This window comes from Gopherus flavomarginatus, chromosome 4 (genome assembly GCF_025201925.1).
Source record: "Gopherus flavomarginatus isolate rGopFla2 chromosome 4, rGopFla2.mat.asm, whole genome shotgun sequence".
In the NCBI taxonomy this organism is placed as follows: domain Eukaryota; kingdom Metazoa; phylum Chordata; order Testudines; family Testudinidae; genus Gopherus; species Gopherus flavomarginatus.
The window spans coordinates 202,036,193-202,057,696 of record NC_066620.1 but is presented as its reverse complement, the minus strand read 5'-3'; the positions used below and the strand labels follow the sequence as shown (position 1 = coordinate 202,057,696).

General features: G+C 42.2%; 1 protein-coding gene and 1 long non-coding RNA gene across 3 annotated transcripts in view; one reads left to right on the top strand and one right to left on the bottom strand.

The window, feature by feature from the left end:
• The window catches only part of CD2AP (CD2 associated protein), a 146,159-nt gene that overhangs the window by 75,814 nt on the left and 48,841 nt on the right, over nucleotides 1–21,504 (top strand). For both annotated transcript variants that reach the window (XM_050950763.1, XM_050950764.1), the window contains exons 5-6: nucleotides 14,426–14,546; nucleotides 18,052–18,239. In XM_050950763.1, coding sequence (XP_050806720.1) covers nucleotides 14,426–14,546; nucleotides 18,052–18,239 — 309 coding nt within the window. The remainder of the gene's footprint in view (nucleotides 1–14,425; nucleotides 14,547–18,051; nucleotides 18,240–21,504) is intronic.
• LOC127049803 (uncharacterized) lies at nucleotides 3,962–7,795 on the bottom strand. Its single transcript, XR_007774058.1, has 2 exons — nucleotides 7,337–7,795; nucleotides 3,962–4,247 (listed from the first exon to the last, which is right to left on the bottom strand). It is a non-coding gene; the product is annotated as an uncharacterized LOC127049803 (long non-coding RNA).

Genomic DNA, 21,504 nt, shown 5'->3' with positions numbered 1-21,504 from the left:
TTCTTTATGGTTTGTACATGTGATCTTTGCCTGGTGATTGTTTTGCTATGTGTACTCAAGTTATTCCTGGCTGATCACCTGTAAGTTCACACACAGGAGCCAGGCTTAGATGAGAGTTGCGTTAGTAGACCAGATTTTTAGGGCTTGCCTTTTCTTGCAAAATATTCTGTCTTGATTATTGAACCTTTGAACAAATCAAAGTAGCAATAAATGTGCAGTAGATCAAACTTGATAGCTATTTTCTGAGCAGTACAGATCATCATGAACACACCACTCCACTGTATTAGCATACTGAATACAGAGTTCAATTAAAGAGCTCTGTCTTGATATTGAAAACCTTTCATGACATTATCCCTGCCTACCTGAAAGCTCAACTGTATCCTCCCATGACAGCTGCTTTAGTCAGTCAAACTTTCAACCTGTAGTGGGATGGCTTGTGAGTGTGGAAAGAAGGAGCTTTCACAGGAACTGTAGTATGGAACCTATGGAAAAGGTAAGCATGACCCCAGAAGCAGCCATTTTCAGAGTGAGGTGCAAAACTTATTCTTCAGCTCAACTTTCTCAAATCTGCATGTTTTTCTAGCTATTTCTCCTAAAGTCTACAAAGGAGGGAAGGGAGATTTACTGTTCCTTCTATTTTTAAGCCTTTGGGAGGCTCTCAGATACTGTATTATAAGGGGGACAATATTATTAGCTACATGGAAACCAGCAGTGTTTTGTTGTGTGTGGCTTTTTTTTCAATATGCAGTTTGACCTGGCTCCAGCTCTTCAGATAAGTGCGACCTATTAAGGGGAGCTGATACCCTCCCCAGAATAATACATGTTGCAAAAAAGGGCCTTGTATATCTGGAGCACAGAGTAATCCTCATAATTTCAAATGTTTTGGGTTAAGCCTCATTGACCTGTAGAATTTGTTTTGATAATTTTTAATAAACAGAGTAAGTGCGTTTGCAGATTATGGTTTAAAGATGACTTCTAAAATCACAATACATAAGTAGTTTTTTTTACTCCTCCAGGCAAATCTCATATTTTTAATGCGTAGTTAATACTTAGGTGTAATAGTGATAAGTTCTTTATCCACACAGATAGAGAATATTGCTCATTCAAAAGGCAGTTTTCATTTACATTAATAGTAATCAAGAAATTGCCATTCCCAAACCTTTAACGCCAAGATCTGAATTCTTTGTATCACATGATGCAATGAATCATACCAAGCAGCCTTACAGAATGTAAAAGATCTAAGACAATATTTAAACAAGTTAACCTGATGCTATTTTTCATTCCTGGCATCCTTCAGCTGTGTTTGTTCAAATGTAGTTGTGTATATGTTTGATATAGACGCAGGCATTGTCACTGTCCTTCTCCATCAGGTTTCCAAGTGACTTAATGACCCTGGTTTGCTAGGAGGAGTGATCTTGGAAATGTGGTGGCTGTTGCAAGGACTAATGTTAATAACATTTTTGATTTTTTTCTGGATCCTCTCAAGAGTTCAATACAGGGAGTCCTCTGACTTACGACACAATTCATTCCTGAAAATTGCATTGTAAGTCAAAACTGCGTTTGCCATAGGAATCAATGGTATGAAGGGGGGATTGGTTCCTGAACCAAGGTTTTGTTGCCGGCAGATAACTGCCTGAGGCCAAGCAACAGCGGGAGGGTCCGTCGCCTGGTGTGCCGCGCCAATAAACACACCAGGGTGGAGAAGCAAACCAAGTTTATTTGAGATCTCAAAGCGGTGCAGGGAGATTAACTCAGATCAAGCACCCCTAAAACAAGCAGTCTGTTCCTTTATATCCATGAGAACTTTTCTCACTGACTAGCAATCCCCCATTTCCCCTCCCTCTTCTCCTTCCTCCCCCTGTAGCAGTTACGTAAGCGCAGGTGCATTAAGTAATCTTGGCCGCGGTAGCTCGTTAGTAAGTTTTCCTTCTGCAAGTTATCTTGTCCTTCTGCTAAAGGTGCACAGGCCTCATTATTTCTGCTTTAGACCACTTAGAACTGTTGCAACTGATAACGGCTGTTACACCTGGCCTTTTAGGTCGATTAAAGTTCAAACATGGAGGGACTCTTGTCTGCTGAGGCCTAAAACCAGGAAGGCGCCATACTCTTGTGGCCTTCCACCCTCCCGAGTTACGTAGGGTTATGCTTAGTGACACCAACAACTCCCTCCTTTGAGAATACTCAACAAACTTTTGGCTGAGAGTTCTCACATTCAAAGGATAACATGTGATTTAGCTCTAGGGAGCTGAAGTGCTTTACAGCAAGCAAGCAAGAGAAGAGTAACAATACACAACACCACACCAGTGAGCAGGAGGTGAACAATGCCTTCCCCTATTTCTCCCAGGTTGAGTAACCAGCCCCAGAGGGAATCAGAAATAGTGAGTTTCCTTTCCTGGGCCTTCCACTGTTCAAAAGCCTGTTTGGCTGACAGGATGTACTTGTTAATATCCTGTGCGTCTTCTGGGACATAAGTACAGCATTCATCCCCTATAAGGGCGCACACCCAGCGCTGGGAAGCCACACTTCCACCCAGGAAGTGTCCAAGTATGTCTCCATGATCACAGATCAGATGGTATTCCTAATGCGTCTGTAAGGGCAGTGGGCCAAGTCTGGTATTCAAGATCACTCCAAATGGCCATCAGCTGGTAATTCAGGAAATCCCGAATTCCTAAACATACTAGATCCCACTGCAATGCCTTCCCAGCCTCAATGATATTTAATACCATCTTTCCTTGGTGTAGTACTATAATACACCTGTTATTTAACTATTTTCAGGTACTTTCAAAAGGCATCAACATTAATAGCATAGGAGGGGGGTTACATTATTAGTCACACTCCAGGACACAGGGCGCAGCCTGTAGAATAAACCCTAAGCTCTAATCAATACCACATTTTCAAGCATGGGTCCCACAAATGTCCTCCCGCCAGTGTATAATTCTTTGTTTCTTCACCAGGGTCAGTTCTTAATGTCCTTTCTAGTCAGGAATTCCTGGACTTTGGCAATTTCAGTGGAGCGAGTGTTCCTTCTTCTTTCCCAAAACAGTTGTGGTGCAGCATCCTTGTACTTTTTCCCTACTGTCCAGAAGGCACAGTGGAGCTAGAAGGTGAAATAGGCTAATTATCAGTAGGAGAATTCTCCCGATGTGGAGGGGTCTTTTTGCAGTGAGAATCTTGGGTCCATGCAGTCAGTCTTTGACATTTTACAGCGATGTTGGTAGTCACCGGGACTTAAGGGCCTTTCCAGGGTGGAGCCAGAGCAGACTTTCGTCGGTGGACCTTTACATCAATCCCGTCTCCTGGTTCCAAAGAGTGGCAGGGCTTCTAGGGTCTTTGGGTAGCGCTTCTTTACCTGTGAGAAAAGAAACTTAAAACATTTCATTAGTGCCTGGCAATGTTTTGCAAATCTCATAGCTGCGTGGGCAAATTCAAGCCCTCCTTTTCCTGGTTGTTAGCCAAGTCTTAACTGTGAGCAGTGTTCTTGAATGGAGTCAGTGTCTTATCTATAGCCTGAGCTTGCTATTTTATTTTATTTTTTTCAGTTAATTCATTCTGTTCTTTGTCCTTCCCTTCTTGGCTTTTTTTAACCTGCAAAGGAAACTTCCACTTATTACTTATACACCTTCTTCCCAACAATGAAGACATAAACATTGTCATTATACAGTACATTAGTCTTATTATTTAATATATGCCACACACACCCTTTTACTAAAATAACTTTATTACAGAGCTTTGGAGCAACAAGCCAGGACAAGCACACCCACTTTGAGGAGTTCACTCAATACAACCTCTAGTCCAATAGCCTTTCACCATCCCCAGCCCTCTGGCTAGAAATCTGAGGTAGCCAGAAAGATCCCATGTACAATATGGGGAGTGGGTTAACTTTTCATGTCTTTGCTTTCAAAGACTGTTGGTATGCAAATTTTAACAACAATTTTTGCAATTAACAGTTTGGCCAATGAAATTTCTTTTTCTTGAGGAAATGCATTAGACTTTAGTATATCACATTCTCCTGATTTATCCAAACACTTTGTATTCCAAGGTGAACAAAACAAATATCTGCATTTTAATTTAACCTTTTTGTTTGATTTTAAACTAGACTATTTTATAAAAATATTAAACACAAAAATTCTGGCCACAAGACAAACACCACAGGACAGAACATAGAACACAAAACATGATTCCTGTTGTGCCAGTAAATGCATGGTATGTTGAATGCTGTTCAGCTGGCATCAGTTTTCTCTGATTATCTGAAAGATAAAAAAAAGAGAGGTCTACCCACCCCTTCTGGGCAGACAATCATCGCTTGAAATATACAAATACTCTTGTTGGCTTCAGGCAAAACAGAGGAATTACCCCATAGTTTCTTGTATTTGTTTCATAGGCAGCCCAGGTTTTGAATTACATAACACTGTATACATTCTTCAGCTAATTCAACTAAATTGTTCATAGCCAAACCAAATGATTGCAATCCAATAACTTCTTTGCCTGAATTTATTTACAAACAGACACCAAAAACTTTTTTTTTCTCTTTAGCATTTTTACAAAGTTCAACTGCTGTTTCGTTCAGCAACTACAGAGTTAACTTCTCACTCTCCCTTAAATCACTTGCTTGTCTCCCAACAGCCACTTTTATCAACTTAAATCACCATTCCAAGTAAGTCCTAGGATTTGAAATCTCCATGCTTACACTTACTGACTCCTTCCTTCCACTACACCCTTAAAGTTTTCCAACCTGTTTTCCAATCTCTCTGTCTGTTGCCTGCCCGCCTGGGCCCGATCCTGCTTTTCTTGCTGAACCGTCCCTTCCATGGGCACCAACTTGTTCCACTACCAGTTTAGCTAGGAGGGTGGGTTTCTCAACTAGCCCTCACCCCTCCTGGTCTCTTCCCTTAAACATTCTTACTCACAAGACTACCCAAGTCCTCCTTCATGAGGCTTGCCACCTGGACAAAAACACATGGCCCATTGGGCAAAGGCCATTTACTTAACATATAATTTAAAGGACTATTCTTAGAGGGTTTACCCAGAGACTCATTCATCTGTTTGACACTTAAACAGAAAAGAGAATTACACAGAGAGCAGAGGGAATTACAGTCTAAGCCAGACTTTCCCACTTCTATACACTGACCGCTACAGGGGACGGGACAGAAGGATCTCAATTCAACCTCAGAGCTTCCTCGCACGCATGGCTTCCACTCCGAGGAATTACGAACGAGAGGTTCAGTTCCGCCCACACTCCTAATGCCCAAATGAACAGAGCAGGAAAACAACAGTAACCGGTTAAACAGAACAGAACCAGAACCAGATAGCGTTTTCTTATCCTATTAGGACTCACTTTTACTCATGCAGTTCTCAACATATAACACCAACAGTACCAAGCAAAGCAAACACAAAATAACAAGGGTAAAACAAATAGATGGTGTAAATTCTGCAGGGCTCCCCCCTTCTTAATTGCTCACCAAACTGTAACAAATTTCTGTTACCAGTCTATTCCTCGTGTCAGGTGATCAGGCTGACACTACAGGATCGTTAGGGGAAGATAAAGAAAACACACCATATAACTGTATTTTAAAGCTCCATTAATAAAATAATAAAACAACAACAGAGAGTGTTGGGAACGCTCCCTCATCACTCAGGAAAACATTAATGCCCCAAGCCCCTTTCATACCCACACACGTACGTCCAGACTGGCCACTTCTGTGTATAATGTTCAGAGAAGGCGGGAGAGGTGGACTGGAGATTATCCTGTATACAGCTTGTCCAGAATTTCTAACATGCTTCCGCTCTTTGGAGGGCTGTTCTCTTGCACCCTGGAATCTTCTGCAGCGTCTCTTTCAGAGATTCCAGTCCAGGTCAGCTGCCTGCGGCTTCTTCAGTGTCACCAAGCCACACCGGCTCCGGGGTCACAAAGGCACACTGTTGGATCTTACTGGACAGTTAAGCTTTGCAAATGTAATCTTAGTTCTGTAACTTGTATTGCCTTTGGTTCGCCTCTGTCTGTATTTTTTCCTTCACAGCCAGCTGGGGCCGAAAGCAGCCCCTCCCTACACCAAGCACAGTCTGCGCCGATTCCTGACCCTGAACGCAGAGCAACCCCCCCCCCTTCCATCCCTAGGCTAAGATGATTTTTAAATTAACCCGTTCCTTTCCTCAATAGACAAATTTGCTCACGCTTTGTCAGGGCTTTTTGGTGATTAAACGCTCCTCTTCGATGTATGATCTTATCTAGATTGAAGTACCTTCTAGTGGGCATTGTTTAGATGGATTTTCACGCGTGTAAATATTCCATTTCTCTAAATACCTGTAGGTTGTTGAACTATAATGTATGTACATGTAATATGCTGGGGTACCCTAGGGGGTGAGTTGGAATGTTTAGACTGTCCCCCTCCCCATTTTCCACGTACACACACAGGGAGGGTGCCCTGTCCGCGCTAGCGGCTCATAAACTAAGGATTTTTCCCTACAGGGTACTCACACAGGAGAAGCTAACGAGGATGGCCACGACCCTCCTACACCTCCCTTCAGCAAAGAGTGTCGGCTAGTCTCTGGGAGACGGCGCCGCTTACTCTGATTGCATCCAGTGAGATGATCAGACTGTCAGTAGCCCACACGGAAAGGAAAGGGGAAGGGAAGATGGGTACACACACTCCTAGACCCAGGCAGCTTCCTCACCGGACGATGCCAGGCCAAGTCAGCCCACCATGGGTCGGACCTCCTAAAGATCCACTAGTTACCGGGCTTGCGTTAGAGTAGTCCTGGTCACGAGCTTTTGCTTCACAGGGTACTCTGGGCGTCTTCCGGTAACAGTCACTCACACTGGCCCCCAGTACCATTCTGCATCTGATCTTGCTTTTTAGCTACAACAGGGAGAGAGTGCACTAGGACATAGGGTCTCCCCTTTCTAAACAGGTCCCTCCTTTGTCCCTGCACTATCCCTAACCTGCTTTTTGGATCCTTGCACTCTGCCAGACAGAGGGAAGAACTGGAGCTACAGTGGGGTATTTTTACAAGAGCTCTCCATACAAACAGCTTCAGAAGCTACCCATTTACTGACAAAACAGGAGTAATTGGAGGATCATGTTATAATTAAGTGATCCTTCCCGTGGCCACCTTTTCTGGTCCTCTAGTTGATATTGAGGCCAGTCTACTATACAGAACTTTTTAGTTTGCTTTTAGTTAGTGGATCTGATCCAAGCACTTCCCAATTCGCTAGAATGCATTCTAAGGGTGTACACCGTGCCCTGCCTGTACTCTGTCCCTGCCCCATATCCTAGGGTGACACTGGGCGTCCCCAGGTCATAACAGGCAAAAATCCAGACCACTGGACTGTTCCTACCTTATCCAAGGGACCGGTTCCTCACCGTCGCCCTCAACTGCTTCTCCACTACTTGAGCGCATTGCACCGTTGTGCCCTCTGGGGTCAGTCGAACTGCGTCTCCGCCGAGGCCCCCGGTGAAGTCACCGGTGCGCGCTGGGCGTCGGTCGTCGCCGCAATCTGTCGACCACCAGAAGGGATCCAGGCAAGGCTAATTTTAGCCTCAATGCCCCACGTTGGGCGCCAAGAACTGTTGCCGGCAGATAACTGCCTGAGGCCAAGCAACAGCGGGGGGGGGGGGGGGTCCGTCGCCTGGTGTGCCGCGCCAATAAACACACCAGGGTGGAGAAGCAAACCAAGTTTATTTGAGATCTCAAAGCGGTGCAGGGAGATTAACTCAGATCAAGCACCCCTAAAACAAGCAGTCTGTTCCTTTATATCCATGAGAACTTTTCTCACTGACTAGCAATCCCCCGTTTCCCCTCCCTCTTCTCCTTCCTCCCCCTGTAGCAATTACGTAAGCGCAGGTGCGTTAAGTAATCTTGGCCGCGGCAGCTCGTTAGTAAGTTTTCCTTCTGCAAGTTATCTTGTCCTTCTGCTAAAGGTGCACAGGCCTCATTATTTCTGCTTTAGACCACTTAGAACTGTTGCAACTGATAACGGCTGTTACACCTGGCCTTTTAGGTCGATTAAAGTTCAAACATGGAGGGACTCTTGTCTGCTGAGGCCTAAAACCAGGAAGGCTCCATACTCTTGTGGCCTTCCACCCTCCCGAGTTACGTAGGGTTATGCTTAGTGACACCAACAGTTTGATACACTATTTTCACCACAGTAACCCAGATTTTTGTACTAAATGAATTACAGATGTCAAATGTTGCAACAGCAATGTATTTACTGTACACTGCATTTTGTAAACAGCATTCAAATAATCATATAATCACAGATGCTTCTCAGAAAGCCAGGGAGAAGGGCACACATGCTGAGTCTCAGCCATTCACTGTTCAAGCTTTCTGATTGGCTGATCCCAGGACCGGGAGCCAATCAAAAATAAGTAGCAACCGTACCTGGCAACAAGCTACCATGCTGCCTCGAAGCCAATCAGAAGTGACCCCTTCCAGCTCCATTCCACTATAATGCAACCAGGAAGTGATTTCAAGCAACTTTATGCAAATCTAGCACTGTAAGGGTGAAACAGTGTCATTGGGGCGAAATGGGCAGTCAACTGAAAAGCAGTGTAAGTGGTGTCCAACGTAAATTGGGCATCGTAAATCCGAGGACTCCCTGTATCTAGAAAAACGGTATAGTAGCTGATAATCTGCATTCCACCAATCATACAGGATGACACTTCTGTAGAGCTGCTGTCATGATGATAATTCTAGTGTGATTTAGGATAAAGCTGACAAAGGCAGGCCGTATGCAAGATCAGGAATGTGAACAATGCCAGGAAACCATTACAAAACAGAAAACATACCCAGTGTGGCTTGCCTTCATAGGTTGCTGATTTCAGTGAGGGACCAAAGTGCTTCTTGGTAAATCTTGAGACAGAAGATATTATATAAATGACAATAATGTAATTCCCTTCTCTCTCAGGCTTGAGAGAATTCTGTGAACATGCTTGTCTATGTTAGAAAAATAATAAACTATGCCAGATTGAATCCCTCAAGAGATCTCTCTTCCCAGTGGCTGTCAGAAGATGTTCAATAATTAGTTCAGTTTAAAAAGCATTTGTTTTAATATTTAAAATGCTTAGACTAACCTGAGTAACTGTATACTCTTTCTGTTGTAAGCCCTTTGTTTCTTCAGTCTTTTCTTTCTTACTGTTAATTACCCCTGCTCATCGTCATCATTATTATTTGATTTGTATAACCATAGTGCTTAGGAGCCCCAGTCTTGTACCATGATCCCGTTGTGCTAGGTTCTATACAAACAGAACCAAAAGACAGTCCTTGCCCCAAGCCGTTTAGAATCTAAGCAGAAATAGATGGTAAATTAATTGACTGGAACCTTCTTTGTAGTAATATTTATTACTTCTGCTACTATATTTACTGCTGCTGATACATAATGTATATTCTATAGCTGCGGCAGCTACAGACCTCAGCCAGGAGTGTACATAATACAGATTAAAACAGTCCCTGCCTTGAAGAGCTTGAAGAGAAGACAGATATAGACCAACATTCATGTATCTATCTTTCATTTACAGCTGATAGTTTTAAATATGTGGCCAGTGGTTCATTTGATTTAAATTACGTGACATCAGTGTTAGAACAATATTCAAGGTTACAATTGGTAAGTGTTTATTAGCAGCAGAACTGGATTCTTTTTGACTGAAGGTTGGGAGTGAGCTTGCTTGCTTGGGTTAGTTTCTCCTCTATTTAGGCATCTGAAAATCACGATTTTTATCCCATTTTTTGTTGCAGTGATTATGTTTGAGAATGTTTCTATGCAGCTTCCCTAGTGACCACTATGTACAGGTGGTGCTTAGTGAATGTAGTAGTAGTGCAACTCCCTCTTGTGGTCAATACTGAACCTATTACATGCAAGTGTAATGCAGTAGAATTCCAAATATCCAAATTGTTTGTGTGATTAAAAAAAAATAGGCTTGGATAATTGGGAGTCAGTTTACATAGATTCTGTAGATCAGGGAGATATGCTGACAAGTTAGATGTTTGGACGGTGAAGGTTTGGCTTCTGAGGGCTATAATTCTTGTCAAATGTACCTGATTTAACCACACATCAGGTTGTTGGGTTATAATTCTGTACCTGGCAGAGGCAGGAATTTAACCAGGAAAGAAAAGTATTCTGTTCATGTTGTTATACCACCCCTTTGCTAAGAAAAGAAGAGGTGATCTTAGCAGGAAATTAAGAGTGGAGTTCACATTTCTGTACACCCAAGGCTTTTGGGGAGTTTTGGGCAGCACTCATATAGGTGATATCAAGGTGGTTGTGTTTTTTTTTTTGTTTGTTTTTTTGTTTTTTTTGTTAAAGAATCTGAAAAAATGGAAGGGTTTGTCTCATGATCTAATGAAGCTCTTTTTGCCTTTGAAGTTGCTTTTCTTATGTTCCACATGTCCCGAAATAATACTACCTATTTTAAATACATTTTGTTGGTCACAAGTGTATGTACTATAGTTAGCACAGAACTGTCTTCTAAACTGTTTCATGCTGTATCACTTACAAAATGCAGTGATTGAGTTGAAACTGTAAATAACTCTTTTTTGTAATCTGGGTATTAATTTCATGTCAGAACAGAAAAAGATTATATGAAATGGAAGGCAGAGTTTTGAATAGCTAAAGTTTTAAGACTAGATAATGCCAAAGTCCATAGCTATTTAGTATCTTATCACAACAAGTACAGCTATTTTTTTCCACATGGTGGAATTCAAATTGCTAATTGAATTTCTTTCCAGAATCACGCATGTCATTTCAAAAGCCAATTTTTTCATTGCTGAAGACAGCATAACAGTGTGTAGACACTACCTATGCCCAGTGATGAGCTGCCAGAATGTTAATAACCGGTTCCGTACTGGGACTTAGGCAGTGGGTCCTTCACTTGCTTCAGGTTTTCGGCGGCACTTCAGCAGTGGGTTATTCAGTGCTGCCGAATTCCCGGTAGGGAACTGGTTATTAAGAGCTGCCTGATGAGTACAAGCCCGAGACCCCCCCAACCCTAACTGCCCCTTAGGGCCCCACCCCCTGTCCAACTCGCCCCGCTCCCTGTCCGTTGACTGCCCCAACTTCATCCCTGACAGACCCCTAGAACTCCCACACCTACCCAATCCCTGCTCCCCATCCCCTGACCGCCCCCCGCCAGAACCTCTGCCCCTATCCAACCCCTCCTCACAGCTCCAGCTTGGCCCCCTTACCATGCTACTCAGGGCAGCATGTATCTATGCCATGCTGGAGCTCGCAGCCCCACCCCCTTACTGTGCCTCTCAAAGCGGCAGGAGGTGCAGAGCTGCCCAGGAGTGGTCCAGAGTGCTGGCACTGGCGGCACAGCACGCTGAGACTCTGCGAGAGAGGGGAAGGGCGGGGGAGCAGCCTGGGGAGCCTCCCCAGCCGGGAGCTCAGGCAAACCAGACAGGACGGTCTCACGGGCCGGAGTTTGCCCACTCCTTTAGCAATCAGATCTAAACTGGCTTCTAAATTTAACAACCGGTTCACGCAAACTGGCTCCAGCTCACCACTGCCTATGCCAGATTCTCTTGGCCTAAGTAATCCACCTTCCTGAGAGGCAGTAGCCAGGTTGACGGAAGATTTATTCCATCAACCTAGCACTGTCTACACAGGGACTTAGGTCTGCTTAACTGTACCACTCACAAGTGAATTTTTTACACCCTTGAGCGATGTAGTTATGCTAACTTAATTTTCTAGTGTAGGCCAGGTCTTAGCCAAGTGGAAAGTTTCTCTGGGTGCAACAGAAATGTATATATTCCCAGAAGCTGCAGGTATTCCCCTTATTCTGGACTATCTTATTTCCCTCAAAACAGTGGGTTTTCCCATGAACTCTCTTTGGGTTCACCTGGCAGCAATCAGTATGTACCACCCAACTTCACATGGTTATTCAGTTTTCACTCACTCACTGACAACCCAAGTCTAGAAGAGTCTTATCAGAATCTATCCTCCACTAAGGAAACCTATTCCTCAGTGAGACTTAAACCTTGGTTTTTTTCAGTGCTGACTCTCCATTCTAATCAATGCTTACATGTTCCATGTCTTTCCTGCTTGTGAAGGTTGCATTCCTAGTGGCCATCACCTTAGGCAGGAGGGTGGGCGAGCTCAGAGCACTGATGACAGATCTGTCTTATGCCATATTCCGTGTCTCATTGCATGTACATCCTAAGTTCACAGCCAAACTCGTTTCAGAGTTTCACCTGAACCAGTCAATTCACTTTCCTGTGTTTTTTCCCCCTCAAAACCACTTGCATCTGAAAAAGAGGAGACTTCATTCCCTTGAAGCGTGACAAGCCGTAGTCTTTTATCTGTAAAGGACAAATCCAGTCAGAAAAAGAGTTTGAGGTCAAGCTCTGTCCTCTGAGGATCCCTAAATAGATCTCAAGTTGTATCTCATTCTGTGAGCTCTCTAATCTTCCCCTGCTTCAAAGGGTGCAGGCTCATTCTGCAAGAGCACAAGCAACATCAATGGCATTGCTTCAGGAAATACCTCTACTTAACATTTGCAAAGCAGCTATGTGGAGTTTCATCCGCACTTTTGCAAGATATTATTCTTTAGTACAAGACTCCTCTGCTGATGCATCCTTTAGAATGGTGAGCCTTCAAACTGTTCTGCCTCCTGTATCCTCTCACCTTCCTCCTGCTTGAGCACTGCTGGTCAGTCACCCACAGTGGAATATACATAGCGACCAGCACTCCATGAGGAAGAGCAAGTTAGTTACTTTTAATAGTTGGAATTCTTCAAGTTGTATGATCCCTATCTGTATTCTTCTACTTCCCCTCTGCTTCAGATCATTCCTGGATCCACAATAGAGGAAGAGGATTTAGAGCGGTGGTCTGTCTGCTCTGCCCTGTATCTCCTCAGCTGGAGACGTAAAGAAAGCGAGGGGGCATGCCGCAGATCAAGATTTTTCCTGGGGGTGTACGGAGCATGTGCATACCCACAGTGAAATATGGACAGGGATCACATATCTCGAAGAACCTCCAAGGTGATACTGTACTTGAAGACCCTTCCCAGTGCTACCATACTCAGTGCTGAACTTTCGGAATAGCGCACATGGCTAGTTTTATCACCTTCTTTTTGAAGTACAGTTTGGGATGCAAAAAGCTGAAAGGGGTCTGAGAAGGAAACTGGCAAACTGTGATAACTGGGCAGACAGTTCCTTTCTTTTGCTATTTGGGAGCGTTTATAAGCAGGCTTAGGACACCAGTTTTTATTTCCATCCCATATAGAATGTGCCAATCAGTGGATCTGGTATTTTTAAAACCAGATCAGCAACTACAGAATTTTAAGTGCAAATCAATGACAGGGAAAAAGCCTAACATTGACTACCCAAAAATAGTCACCATCTCATCGGGCAATTGTATTCAAGAACCAAGATGTCTTTGGTCAGAAAGACAATCCTGACCATAAAAGCGTTTCCTCCAACATTCAAACAGTAAATCTTTCCACTCAAATGAAGAAAATGAACTTTCATTTAAAAAGCATGCCCTGAGTCAGGCACAGAAACCTAAAATATGAGACTAAAACAGACCATGTAAACAACTTCTCAATATGTTTTCTTGTAACTTTTTGTCCTCTGTATGTAAAACAAATCTTCAAACCACAAAGTAAAACAATAATAAACTGCAACTTTTGGAGTATATTTAACTGGCATTCATTTAAAAAGAGTGGATTGTGTACTTTATATTATGGTTCTGAAAATGATTTTGATAGCATGTCTCTTGTACAGTGCCAGCAGGTTATTTCCCCCCACTCCCCACCTTTTCTTTATCATCTAGGCATGTCAGACTGTTTTTAATTCTGCTTTAGATTATACAGTTTCCTTTATGGTTTAAAAATACTTCAGCTGAAGGAGTGTCATGGAATAACTAACACCAAGAATCGGGAGATTAAAGTTCATCATGGGGTCCCAATGGCTTTAACTCCTAAACAGGAATTCTTATCTCCAGTGGCAAAATAGTAAAAATTGGCATCCATTATTTTACAACCAGTTTAATATTTTTCCTTCCCATTAAATGTGGATCACTTGATTATTAGGCAGCGGCATGCCTGTAGAATTTCACTTGGGAAAGAGAGGGAAAAAAGATCTGTCCACTGATAATTAATTTATCTTTGCCACTCAAAATAGGAGTAAGTAATGAGGGTCCCTCTTATGCTGTAGCATAATTGCTGTGCAGAGAAAAGTAGTGATAAAACATATTTCTTGAGCTGTGGCTGCCGTTGTGTCCATCATGATTTTCTTCATTTTAAATTTTGTTGACGTTTTGAACTTTTTCAAAGTATTTGCCAGTTTCATATTATGTAGGTATAGTGTCTTGTGGTAGAATTATTTGAATTCCTACTCTTAACTACACTGCCATAATTATTTATTGCAGTATCGGTGAGTTTGTTTCCCTTTGCTTTATTACTAACATGGGAAATCTCTCTTTTTACAGGTAGAAGAAGGCTGGTGGAGTGGAACATTAAATGGCAAGTCAGGATTATTTCCTTCAAACTTCGTAAAAGAATTAGAATTGACAGATGATGGGGAAACACAAGAAGTCCCAGAGGACACAGGTAATAATCAGTCGTATTATCTAGAATACAGTAGCCTTATCACAGTTACTTATATCAAGAATTTAGGTGTGGAAAGCTACAACGATAGTGAAAGGAAAGTTATATAGATTGTGAGGGCAGGGACTATGCCTTTGTAAAGCAAGTAGAACACTGGCAATACAGAAATAATTTGAGAGACCCTCACAAAAATGTAGTTACATAACATTTTTCCTTTTGTCTCCTATCACAAAATTAAGGTTAAGGCCCTGATCTTGCAAACACTTACTCAGGTGCATACCTTCAACAATAATAGGAGTATTCATATGCATAGAGTTAAGTTTTAAGATTGGGACCTAAAATTATTATTCCTTCATATCAAGAAGTAAATATTTGGGTTTTTTATTTTTCTCACCCCATTCTGATAGCCACGACACTGCCAGCTAGCACTAAGAGTTTAACCTGAATGGATTTGGTAATAGGCCTAAAGCAATATAAATGTATCAGGAAATTTGCAATACCTCACATGGAGTGCCGAATTTTAGGAGGAGGGGATGCTGGATTCTCGGATCACCATTAGGTGTAATGTATGATACAGCCCCATTATGCCGTGTCTTGTGTCCTTGATGAATTTCACATTTAAATATTACAAGTTTAGCAACTATTAACTCAGATCAGTTTAGGATTACATCAGATTTCAATCCAGATAGTGGGATCCTTTGTGGTTATGAGTGCATGGCCAAGAGAATGGCAGGAGTAGACTGTAATAGCTTAAAAGCATCATAATGTTGATAGGGACTCCAAGCAAATGTATGGTTTATAAGAAATTCAGTGGCTTGATCTAGTTCTGTAAACTGTAATTTAGAGAAGGCTTTACAGTTTGAAGAAAAACTTGCTACTGTGGTGTTGCTCATATAGAACATTGTCCACAGTGATATGCAAAGTGAACAAATCAATACTAAAAATTGATCTTAAGACCTGTTTTCTTTTGACAGCTACATAGTGATCAAGAAAAAGAGAGTATTGCAGAAAATTCAGTAGACTGTACTTAAGTTGCAAGGGGCTTGGAGCTTTTAGTTTTTGGCAAGGTGGTGCTTAGAGTTGGAAGAAAGCTACGCTAATGGTGGGGAATGTTTTGCATCAGTGCTGGAAAAGTTATTAAAAGCAGGAAAAAAGGTGTGAACTAGTTGAGCAGTTCAGGAAATAGTTTAGCAGCTGTTCTGTGAATCAGGACTAAACACTACTTGGTTTAAAAATAACTGGTAAACTTACAAATGCAGTGTTTGCCCTGTAAAATTATTATTGTCACTTCCAAACATAGTGCTCTGCATAACTTGCAATGAAAGCCTATTTTCTGGTGGTAGCTATTAAGGACCTGTTCTTTTCAGAAATGCTGAACATGTAACTGCACTTGGAGTTGCAGGTACTCAGCACTTCTGAAAATGAGGTTCCCAATAGTACCATTATATTTTGAGCAGCATTATTTTTTTTCTTCTCTATTTGCCAGAGACAGCAACAGTTGAGTAAGCCCCCCCATAAGGATGTGATCCTTTAAGACCAACATGCAGCTTGTAGCCTAGAGGCTTCTTATCAGTGGGAAGAAGAGCTGGAGGGGAGTGGCTTTCGTAGATGGGTATTTCCCTCATGGATGCACATAGTAATATGCTTAAAGGAAGGTAGAGAGAATATTAAGGCCCATATGACCAGTTATCTCATCACAGCTGCGGGAAGGGGAGTAGGTATATACTTGTGTTTCATCAGAAATGGGACACGGCAATTCTGAGGAGTTGATACCCTAGAAAGAGCTTGAGTTGAAGGGCTAAAGTTAAATGATATGAAAGGGTGTTTTGAGTTTGATAAATATTTGGAGTTTTAAGTTGCAAATTACTTTTATTTTGTCCATGCATACTGCAGGTGGAAAGCCAGTTTGCCTGTAAATACTACTGTGGGAGTCTTTTAAGCTAAAACATTTTCAAGCAGCTCCTTGGTCAGAGATGGGCAAACTATGGCCCGGGGGCCCCATCTGGCCCTTGAGCTCCCACTGGGGATTGAGGTCCAGAACTTGCCCCATTCCGGCACTCCAGCTGGGGAGTGGAAGTCAGGGGCTTGCCCTGCTCCACACTGCTCCTGAAAGCAGTGGGATGTCCCCCTTCCGGCTCTTATGTGTAGGGGCAGCCAGGGGCTCCGCATGCTTCCCCCGCCCCAAGTGCTGCCCCCACACCTCCGATTAGCTGGGAAACACGGCCAATGGGAGCTGCAGGGGCGGCACCTGCGGATGAGGCAGTGTGCAGAGCCTCCTGACCGGGCCTCTGTGTACGAACCGGAGTTGGAACATGCAGCTGCTTCTGAGAGCTGCTTGAGGTAAGTACCATCCAGAGCCTGCACCTTTGACACCCTCCCACACCTCTGTCCCAGCCCTGATCTCCCTCCCACCCTCAGAACCCTTCGATCCTAACCCGGAGTACCCGCCCACACCCTGAACTCCTCATTTCTGGCCCCACCACCGATCCCACACCCCCAGCCGGAGCCCTCACCCTCTTCCGCACCCCAACCCCAATTTTGTGAGCATTCATGGCCCACCATGCAATTTCCATACCCTCCAGCCAAAAAGTTTGCTCACCCCTGTCCTAGGTCCTGAATTCCTGACCATCAGCTGCATGCAACTGTAGTTACATTCATTATTCGCAAACAAACCACCCTGTTCCCTTAACACCATTTTTCAAACTTTTGTTAATCAGTTGTAAATAGTGCACCATATAACAGTGATTAAAGTTGGACAACTACATCTGGTTGAAAAGTATTGAAAAGTAACACAAAAATAGAGTTTAGATAAATGTGAACAGGTTAAAAAAGGAACCCTTAAAAAAATAACAGTAATTAAAGTGAAATGGATTTCAGTTGTTTGAAGGCTTGGGAAAATTTAATTTAGTAGCTTTGATGGAAAATAACCTTTCTTTAATGTTTAATAAGGCCACAATTGCTCTTTGGTTCTGGCTGTCCAAACATGGAAGAATTAACTGAGGTGTTCTGCAGTACTTCCGAGTTGAGTAGCTACTGCTGCTGAAAGCAATAGTGCATGCAAACTTTGTTACACCATGTTGAAATAAAAATACTAGGTCAAGAAGATGCAGGAGCATATTTCATCAGAGCTGGCGAAAAATGTACAGCTGATGAGGATAACAGGTCTCATTGCCTTCCTGGCTGATGTTTGAGAAATCAGGCCAAAAATCACTGATCTGATTTCTTGATGGCGGGCAAGGACTACCAATACACATTTGGTGCAGAAATAGTGTCGTAAATTTCCTTGAAATGCTTCTTAGACGTAGAGCCTTTCTAAATATCTAGCTAGCAGGAAATGTGTGAACTTAAGGATGGGACTGCAATTCTAAGGACTGTTGGGCAAGACCAGTGTACACAAACATTTATACAAAGGAACCATTTTCTGATTTGATTTCCAGGCTGCCTGATTAATAGTAATGTTGGCATTTATTAATTTATACATTAAAACCATTTTCTCTCAATTTTTCAGAGTCTCTTATCATTGGCTCTCCCTCACCTGTGGCCTCTCCAGGGAATGAAAATGAACCTGGAGCTGGACCAATAGCACAGCCAAAGAAAATCCGAGGAGTTGGGTTTGGAGATATCTTTAAAGAAGGTTCAGTGAAACTTAAAACAAGATTACCCAGTAATGATTCAGAGGAGAAGAAGCAAGACAAGGTTTGTGGTAGCCCATATTTGAGCATGCTGTCTTAGCTTGAGAATCCAAATTAAAACCATATTGCTAATATCTTGAATTAAAAAAAACCCCAATCCTGATAATTAGAGCACCCTCTGTCCTAGGATCTTACAGATATAAATGCATTAGATCTCTCAACACTTTCATGAAGTCGTTTAACATCCCCATTTCACAAAGCGGGAAATTGAGATACGGAAAAGCAGAGTATCAATGTATTGCAGAAATAAAAAAGGGAATTCACACCTGTCCTGTGCTTTTTGAAAACTAATCTATATTACAAGTAAGCTTCAGAACACAAAACAAAAGTGATGGATACTATCCATTCAAAATGATCACTATGTTGTCACAAGGCAATAGAAGAGAGGAAAAAGAAAATAACACCTTCTAAACCAGATGATTATCTTATTACTGTTATATACACACATATATATACACACACACACACACACACACACACACACACACACACACACACACACACACACACACACACACACACACATCCCCCTCCTTACTCCACTAATGGTACTACTCTCCCCAAAGTAGTCATGAGTGAATGTAAAGCATTTCAGTGCTTATCTGTACTTTATTTGAACCTGTTTGATCTTGTATCTTCACAAGAACAGGAGTTTTTGTGAGGCTTCCTGATTTCAGTAGTAGAAATAACGAAAATATTCTTACTCATGAGATTTTTGTACTTCTGCTTCTGATGCAAACAAGAAGTGCATGAATCTCATAATTTATATTAAAAAAAATAAATAAATTGATTCAGAAACAACCAGAGCTCAGGATAGATTCTTCTATCTTATTTGGTTTGATTACTGTAGTAATAGGCAGTAGTGTACTGAAAGGGAAAAACTCTGCAGTTAATGTTGGACTAAACATCTGGTTACAGCGCACAATGGAAAATTTTTTTTTTGCTCTCCAATTTTTTGTACGATTCAAACTTTTTTATCTCTCATTACGTTACAGGTATTGCAGCCTTAACATTGTTCATAATAACATTGCCTTATCTGATCAGGCTAGTGAGCCCTGTAGTCCAGTATTCTGTCTTGTGCCCTGACTTGTGCGTGTAGATATCCCTGCCAAAATTTTATATTGTTACTAATTTTTTACATCTTCATTGTAGAGGAAGGAGTGTCCAGTGCCTAGTGTGCTAGCACTGAACTCTTCAGACCTGGGTTAAATGCTCTGCTCTGCTGCAGGCTGCCTATGACTTTGGACAAATCCTTTAGTCTTTCTCTACCACAGTTTCCCACCTATAAAATGGTGATAATACTTCACCATATTATATGGGTGTGACACAAGACATGGGTGAGGATAAATATGTTAAATATTTTGAGGTACTTAGAGATTGTGGGTAGTAATTTTATTTATAAACATAAATGTCCAGTCCTTTTTATGGATCCTATTGGGTTCTTGGCTTTGATGTTACCTGATGACTGAGCGTTCCAGAGACTACCTCTTTATTGTGTAAATAAAAACCAAGATTTTTTAAAATCAGTTTGCCATTCCTGCTGCCTTTTTATATTTTCATCTTACGCTCCCTTTTTTCCTTGTATTATGAGAGAAGATGCATAGAAGTGCCTGATCTTGTAACTCAGTTCAGTTTGGTAGGGCATTGTCAGGGGGTAACGGAATATGCATAGTTGTTCTGGTATGGAATTTATTTTGGTATGGTTTGATTGAGACTTCCACCACTGTTCATCAGTGCTGAAAGGCTGAAGAAAACCTCTCTGCTTAGCATTTGAACAATGTCCTGAGCAAATGCATGGTTCTTAAACTCTTGAAATATCTAAGCACAATGGGCTGAAATAAAGAAAAAAGTAGCAACCACAAAATAAGTTTAAATACAAAGATCTGATTTATAAACAAAAGCTTACTGTTGTAATGATTTGTTTTGTCTCTGATATTTACATGGAAGGTTTTATAAACCTGTTTAAAACATAGAATCATAGAATATCAGGGTTGACTCATATCCAGCTTCTCATCCACCATAATCCTTAGGTCCTTTTCTGCAGAACTGCTGCCTAGTCATTTGGTCCCTAGTCAGTAGCAGTGCATGGGATTCTTCCTTCCTAAGTGCAAGACTCTGCACTTGTCCTTGTTGAACCTCACCAGATTTCTTTTGGCCCAGTCCTCTAATTCGTCTAGGTCCCTCTGTATCCTATCCCTACCTTCCAGCGTATCTACCACTCCTCCCCAGTTTAGTGTCATCTGTAAATTTGCAGAGGGTGCAATCCACGCCATCCGCCAGATCATTAATGAAGATATTGAACAGACCGACCCTTGGGGCACTCCGCTTGATCCGGCTGCCAACTAGACACGGAGTCATTGATCACTACCCGTTGAGCCCGACCATCTTGCCAGCTTTCTATCCACCTTATAGTCCATTCATCCAGCCCATATTTCTTTAACTTACCAGCAAGAATACTGTGGGAGACCATATCAAAAACTTTGCTAAAGTCAAGGAATAACACATCCACTGCGTTTCCCTCATCCACAGAGCCAGTTATTTCCTCACGGAAGGCAATTAGGTTAGTCAGGCATTACTTGCCCTTGGTGAACCAATGCTGGCTGTTCCTGATCACTTTCCTTTCCTCTAAGTGTTTCAAAATGGTTTCCCTTCGTTTCCTGCTCCATGATTTTTCCAGGGACTGAGGTGAGGCTGACTGGCCTGTAGTTCCCTGGATTTTCCTCCTTCCCTTTTTTAAAGATGGGCACTACATTATCCTTTTTCCACTCATCCGAGACCTCACCCAATCACCACGAGTTTTCAAAGATAATGGCTAGTGGCTCTGCAATCACATCTGGCAACTCCTTTAGCACCCTCGGGTGCAGTGCATCCAGCCCCATGGACTTGTGCTCGTCCAGCTTTTTTAAATAGTCTTCAACCACTTCTTTCTCCACAGAGGGCTGGTCACCGCCTCCCCATACTGTGCTGCCCATGCTACATAAGTATTTAAGCAGACTTTTTAAAGCTGGCTAAATGCATTTTTGTCTGATCTCTTTTCTCTTAGTAAGCGATATTGTAAGCCATTACAATGTTAATGTAAATATTATCATAGCTGGAATTTCAGAGATTGATGTAAGTGGAACTGATCACTTTCTTATAGTGAGAAATTCGTTCTTTAGAAGTGTCTGGGAATCACTTATTTTCTTTCTGACAGATGTGATGGAGTATAGTTATCCTATCCAAGATATACTTGTATGATTTAGATTCTAATGGATGAGCAGACTTTATAC